Source organism: Trichechus manatus, unplaced genomic scaffold, assembly GCF_000243295.1.
Source record: "Trichechus manatus latirostris isolate Lorelei unplaced genomic scaffold, TriManLat1.0 scaffold00023, whole genome shotgun sequence".
In the NCBI taxonomy this organism is placed as follows: Eukaryota; Metazoa; Chordata; class Mammalia; order Sirenia; family Trichechidae; genus Trichechus; species Trichechus manatus.
The window spans coordinates 16,811,085-16,818,416 of NW_004443959.1; the positions used below are offsets into that span (position 1 = coordinate 16,811,085).

The following is a 7,332-nucleotide window of genomic DNA, read 5'->3' on the forward strand; positions in this document are numbered from 1 at the left end:
ATCTGCAAACTATTTATCTTATTGTAAATGATTTGCTCCCTCAGGATTTGTTCTTTCCAGCTTTCAGTCCTGGTCTTAAAGAGAGTAATACCACTACTCATGCAATTTCAGATAATTGGAATTTGCAGGATCCTGATGTACTTTTGTTCATAATCTTCTGAATTGTCTCTCTTGATCCCTTCCTCTCTTTGCTTGACATTTATCTCTAATAAGAAACATAGAATCTCAGCACCATGATTGTTTAGAGAATTGCCTGCTACTGCTCTGAAAACATACAGCCACACACAGGTGTTTTTCTAGACACTAAGTAAGCTTTTTGTGCGTGTGCCGTTGGTTTCATAGACCAATAGCAAGAATAAGTTTTATTTGGTCTCTCCAAAGGCCAGTACATGGTATTATTGTGTACCCAACCAATCCAGGTTACAACTTTTCAATCCAGTGAGGTGAATTGTGCTTTAGGGCTCTTAGAGTGTGCTGTATGTTCCTCCCGTGGACTCCGTTAATAAGAAGTCTCTGGAGAGTGTCTTCTCAGAACCTCGTTTTCTTCTGTTTCCCTGTGTTCTTTACAGAGTCATTATAACCTTATGATATTCTTTGTGACCTTCAGAACAAAGGTAGCAGTAGATTTTGTTTCCCAAGAAATGAAGGATTTCTTAAAACCTTCACCTGTGAAGAACTCAAAGCCAAGTTATTTTCTAAAGTAAATCAATATTACCTCCTGCACTCTTTAAGCTTTTTTTTTTTGCATTATTATATATTTTCCCTTTTTAGACATAAAAAGTCACTTCTGCAGCCACTTTAGATTTATTGTATTGTGTCCTCTGATAATGTTAGTGAGAAACATAAGCTTTCTCTCAGAGAAATATATCCCTTGGCCCCTGCAAAGCAGATAGAAAATCTGTTGGATGAGAAAAAAAAGAGAAGGAAAGTGCACCACAATTTCCAGAAGGAAATCCTTTTTTCCTCCCTCTTCACTTCTTTTCTTCTATTCTTGAAACAAAGCTAGACCAAGGTGATCCATTTTCCCTGGTTTTATTGCCAGTGATTACATACATTCGGAAGTAAGAATCTTCTCTGAAGCATGCAGCTTCTTCATAATATCCTGTTGCTGTTGGATTTGGTTTTTAGAGGTGAGCGTGTGATTCACTTTTGATTCTCTATTAACTTTGGAATCCATACTTATTCAAACGTGTATGTATACATCTTGCTAGGCAAAAAGGATTGAGGGTGATTGGGAAACAGGTTTTCAGGAGCACCCGGTATTAACCTGCAAATTCCCAGGCCCTGTAATCAGTGCCCAGAAAGGTAGCGGGACTGCTGTGTACATTTATACCTGACTAACAGGCAGGCAGAGCCCTGGTGGTGCAGTGGTTAAGAGCTCACTGCTAACCAAAAGGATGGCAGTTCAAATCTACTAGCTGCTCCTTGGAAAATCTGTGAGGCAGTTCTCCTTTGTCCTGTAGGATCTCTATGAGTTGGAATCGACTTGACGGCCACGGTTTGGTCATTTATTTAGCAGGCAGGCGCCTCACCAGAGTCTCCGGCAATATCAGGAGTTAAGAGAGTATAACATTCCCCACCGCCTGAGAATGGCAAAGAGGAGATTTCTCAGTTATGGTGGAACCCTCACTTCACAGGGGTGTCTCATGGCCAGCCAGTAGGACCCTGTGAGGATTTAGGGGTGGAGAGGACCCAGAAGCTGTACCTCCAACTCGTACCATGCTGCGTTTTCTATTTGTGGCCCTGTCTGTGATGCTAAATATCTGAATATTTGTCATGAAGTATCTTTAAGTCTTTGTGTTAGCAGCTGTCACTCACTGTCTAGCTGTGATGCTTCACAAGTGGAACTTAATATCCTCCTTTTATCTGCGGTAGTATCCGATGTAAATGTATTTATCCAGTATTTTATTCATGAGGTTAACTCAATTTAGTTTTTATTTTGTTAATCTTTGACTATATTTAAAACTTAGCCATCCGAAGTCATAAGGGCTAGCTTATTCTGAATAATTTGAGCGTTCCTGACCACTGAGGTTAAACATCAAAACTTAAAAAAAAAAAAAAAAATTAGCAATTTTAGATGGGAAATTTTCTAAAACATACTTTGATATCTACTGCTTTTTAAACAGAGCTTGCTGAACGTAAATTGCAGTGACTTTTGGCCATGATTAAGAACAATTACTCACACAAGCTATAATACTGTGTTGCCCTTAGGGCTGTACAGAGTACCTACTACTGTTCCAAATTCAATTCAATATGAAGTGCCCCCAGATTATTGTGTCTTTTTACTTCCTATAATTTTGCTTACTTCCTCTCAGGTAATCAGTTTTTACAGCTTGCTCTATTACCTATGTTCCCGCTTAAAACAACCCCTCTCCTCTTATAAACCACTGATTTCATTCTCTTGTAGACTTAGTAAGTAGATAACCAAGTATATTAGAACTGTGGGTAAGTGAAGAGGTAAAGGAAATTTCTGCGTAAGGACTTGAGACACGTTCCCATTAAAAAATAATAATAACAAGTATGAGGTTTAGTGCATGGATTTTGCTTGTTCAGAGGACTGTAAAGCTTTTTCTTATTTTAGGATTGTTTCTATTTTCCAAATCCTAATGTACTAATGTGTTATTGTTGTGTGCCATTGAGTCGATTCTGACTCATAGTGACCCCATGGGACAGAGCAGCACTGTCCCATAGGGTTTTCTTGGCTGTAATCTTTACGGGAGCAGATCACCTGGTCTTTCTCTCTCGGATCCCCTGGGTGGGTTTGAACCGCCAGCCTTTCAGTTAGCAGCTGAGCGCTTGACTAAATTTAAAATAGTCTCATTTTTTATAAGGCATCTCCTCTTATCTGGAGGTCTTCCCTCTTACTTGGAATTCATCAGTAAGTATTTATTAAGTGCCATGTACCCCTAAATGTTGATGGTCATTATGGGGGATAGAAAAAGTGGCCTAATAAATTGAGTTTGTTCTCCAGAAGCCTTTAGTCTTGCTGGGGAAACCTTAGATATTCATAGCATCCAACAAGGAATCCATGATAGGTGTTTATCAGTCACTAAAAGTGGTCTAGGGGCCCCGGTGGTGCTAACCGAAAGGTTGGTGGTCCATAAAGATTTACTGCCTTGGAACCCCAATGTGGCAGTTCTTCTCTGTCCTGTAGGGTCACTATGAGTTAGAATTGACTCAGTGACAACAGGTTTGGTTTTGGGTTTTGGAAAAGTGGTCTATGGGAGAGTGTGTGGAGAGCCTTAAAGCTGTTAACTTTGCTTCAGCATTAGGAAGTCAATCTTTGGCATGGAACTGGCTATTTTTATCCTGTGGTTTGTGAGTTACCTGGGAATCTCTGGTTTTGTGGAGTGTCTGTTAAAAATTTCAAGTATCTTTATAATAACTGGAGCCCTGGTATGCTGTGGTTAAGAAGAGCTTGACTGCTAACCAAAAGGTTGGCAGTTCAAATCCACCAACTGCTCCTTGGAAACCCTATGGGGCAGTTCTACTCTGTCCTAATAGGGTCACTATGAGTCGGAATCGACTCGACAGCAACAGCTTTGGTTTGGTTTTTGGGTGGTAATGACTTTCAAATTGTAGTTTTGCTAACACAGTATTGGGCAGTTAACTTCACTGTATGCATGGTCACAGACCAGGTAGGTTCTCCTTGCCCCAGCTCTTTTTCTGTCTGCTTGTTTTTGGGTAGAAGGGGAGGCATGCATAAGTTATGACTGAGATCTGAGAGGAGCTTATAAATCAGTTTAAATTTATTGCCATTAATGTGTAGAAAACACCAAGCACAGGTGAGTGCGTTGCTATCTGCTAGGACAAGAACCATGAGTTGCCGTTTGCATCCTTCTTTCCTTGTATCATACTCTTCCTTGGAATTCATTGTTAAATTGTCTAAACTCTAAATGAGTTTCCCTGATAGAACAAGGTACCCAGAGAAGTTTGATCCTCCTGCTCTAAAGAAGTATCTTCAAGATTGAAATAGACCATTATCTTAACTAAATAGGAGCAGAGGGTTTGGGAACCAGATTTTTTTACCTCCCTTCCAGCTATGTCTTTTAAATTACGTTTCCTGGATATTGTGTACTTTTTGTTGTTATTATTATAAAAGATACAGGGAACTCTATGCCTAATCTACCAGCAGCGTACCTGTGATCATAGTGTTAAATATTGCTCTTCAGAGTTTTGTGTGTTTCTTAAATTGTAAGTGAGAAAAAAAAATGTTTTGAATTACATTAATGCTGTGATTAAAAGTAATAATAGCTCCATTGAAAGTCTTGAAATGATAGTTTAAAGGAAGTTCACCTGAGGATGCCCTAATCAATTGTATTATGTTCATTTTGAAAAAGAAGTATTGCAGGCCTTTATTGATGTCGTCTGTTAATTCTAGACCATAGTACTCAGTTACTCAATATGAGAGTACATGAAATGAAATTCTCTTCTTAAAATGCATTTTAACAATTTTTTCAGGGAAGACAAAATCCATATTGTGGTCAGCTGAAAACTAGTTGATCTATTTATGGCTTTACCACAGAGATGATATGATTTTTAGCTCTTTTGTTAATTATTCAGATATACATTGTATCTGTTAGGATGTTCTGGCTTCAAGTACTGGGAATCCTTTAACTCAGATTGGCTAAAACATAAGGAAATTGTTTTCTGTTACAGGGAGTCCAGAGGTAGGGGAGACTCTGGGCATGGTGTATCAGGATTTCAGCCCCCCTTCTCTGCTCTTCTATTAGTTCAGCTCTCCTGTCTTTTCCAGTATTTTGCCTTTATCCCTGAGCTGGTAAAGAGATGGCTACAAAAGTTGTAGGCCTCTGTGCTTGTTACACAGTGCTGCCGTACAAATTACCACAAACTACGTAGCTTCAAATAACAGAAATTTATTGTCTCAGTTCTAGAGGTTAGAAGTCTGAAATCCAGGTGTGGGCCAGGCTGCGTTCCCTTTGAAGGATCTAGGGGAAGAATACCTACTTCCTTGCCTTTCCAGCTTCTGGTAGCTCCAAGACGTTCGTTCCTCTGCTTGTAACTGCATCACTCCAATCTCTGTCTCCAGTTTCACATGGCCTTCTCTTCCTTCTCTCTCTTCCTCTGCATGTCTCAAATCTCCTTCTACCTTGCTCTTATTAGGACACACCTATTGTTGGATTTAGGACCCTGAATAATCCAGGATAATCTCACCTTGAGATCCTTAACACCTGCAAAGACCCTTTCTCCAAATAAGTTTAACATTCCAGGTTCCAGGGATTTGTTGTGAACTTATTTGGGGGGAGGGCAGTATTCAACCCACTACAGCATCCTATCCAAAATCAAAGTCTACAAAGGATCAAAGAGAAATGTCTCTTCCTGTGCCTCCTTAACAATCCCCTCTGCCCACCACCCCATTGTTTCCCTCTCAACAGACCTCCCTTAGCATCTCATTGTGAGAATTGGGTCACATGTCCTTTCTTAAATCAGCCACTGGCAAGGGGAATGGCATTGTGACAACCGACTTAGAATAATTATTTGGGGTGAAGATGGATGTTGGTGAGACAACTGCAATGTTCACCACAAGTATTATCACGTAATAGTTTTAATAAATACTTCTAAAGCCTATGGGTCAGGAAAAGAGCCTGCTGAATTATAAAGAATGTACATAAAAGCTCTTAGGTACAAGTTTGGGTTATCTCAAATGTACCATGTTAATATCTGATCTGTGTCTTTCTCTTAGTGTTGTATGGGAGCCAATGGGAGATGGGAAGAAAATCATTTCATTGGCTGATAACCATATACTGCTGTGGGATTTACAAGAAAGCTCCAGCAAAGCTGTGGTAAGTACTAAGAATCACAAGTTTTTTGTAGGTTTTTTTTTTTTTTTAATTGAACCTTAGGCTGAATTCAGCATACCCTTCTTGATCCATAATTTTAACACTAATTATGAAATAACAAATGAATAGACTGAATCGTTAGTCAAAGAACTGAGTGAAATCAATCCTGGACTTGGGCCTCAGGGCTGTGCACAAACATTTCACAGAGTCTTAGAGTTGACATAACTCCTAGGAGAAAGTTCAAGAGCATGTTCTTCTGTTTCAAGTATATTATCTTTTTAATGAATGGGTTTTTAAAGTAGATTTGGTTAAAATAATCACTTTTAAGTAGGAGCAGTTATAAAATATTCATTTAATAGTACTGGCTAGCTCTTTTAATGTAATTGCATGGATTTGTACAACTAATGACTGTGACCTGGTGTCCTTTAAGTCTGTCTTCCTTTCACTCACATTTATATAAATAAACCTGAAATCCCATATAAATGTATATACACACAGTAAAACCTGTGTAAGGTGGAAACCTGTCAGAGAAGGAAAATTCAAATATTTTCCAGTAATAGAGAGTGATAGAAAAGTGGTAATACAGCCCCTGTCAAAGGCGGAAAACTTGAGAGACCCAGAAAAACAAGGCCGTCCTGTTGAGTTCCTGCTCTCACAGGTTTCAGTGTAAATACATATATTTTTTTTTTTTTCTTTTTATTTTCAGAACATATCAGCCATCCTATAGTTTCTATATATGTGGTCCTATGACTCTTCCATGTGGCAGTCTACATACAGCTCAACTGTCAGTATCCAACTACCAGTGGAAGGAATAGCTTGTTGTTCCCATCTAATTCCTGTCTAAAAGATTATGGCTTTCTCAATAGAGCTTGTTTATTTTCAGATCTTGTTTACCATTTAACACTTACTTTCTTTGGAACCAGTTTTGTTTTCAAATATTCATCGCTTTGAATACTTTAGCTTTCATAGAGCAAATATTCTTACTGATTAGTATATATTTGTTCATACTTGATTGTAGTTTTCATGCATCCATAATCTTCTTGCATTTGTGTATGTCAAAGTAATAACTTTAGAGAGCAAAATCAACCATAAATATTTTGAAATGATAGAACCTATAATGTTATTTAGGAGGTTGAGTGGCACAAACGGGTAAGTGCTCGACTACTAGCTGAAGGGTTGGCTGTTCGAACCCACCCAGAGATGCCTCGAAAGACAGGCTTGGTGATCTACTTCTAAAAAATCACCTGTTGAGCAGTTCTACGCTGTACACATGGGGCCGCCGTGAGTCAGAATCAACTCTACCACACCTAACAACAACAACACAATGTCATTTGTACCTAGGGAGGCCAAATTGCCTAAATGTTGTCAAAAGGAAATGGAAAGCATAACCTATTGGATGCATTTCTGTAGCGAAGATTCTCATATTTACTTGTTTCTATGATGCTTATATGGAGTCCCTGGGTGGTGCAAATGGTTAATACAGCTGCTAACAGAAAGGTATGAGGTTAGATTCTACCTAGAGGCACCTTGC

General features: G+C 38.9%; 1 protein-coding gene across 4 annotated transcripts in view; it reads left to right on the forward strand.

Moving 5' to 3' along the window:
* Nucleotides 1-7,332, forward strand: part of EIPR1 (EARP complex and GARP complex interacting protein 1) — a 173,364-nt gene that overhangs the window by 133,673 nt on the left and 32,359 nt on the right. For all 4 annotated transcript variants that reach the window (XR_002823551.1, XM_023728297.1, XM_023728295.1 and 1 more), the window contains one exon: nt 5,705-5,804. Coding sequence is in view for 3 of the 4 variants with exons in the window: in XM_023728297.1 (XP_023584065.1) it covers nt 5,705-5,804 (100 nt within the window). In the remaining variant the exon portion in view is untranslated. The remainder of the gene's footprint in view (nt 1-5,704; nt 5,805-7,332) is intronic.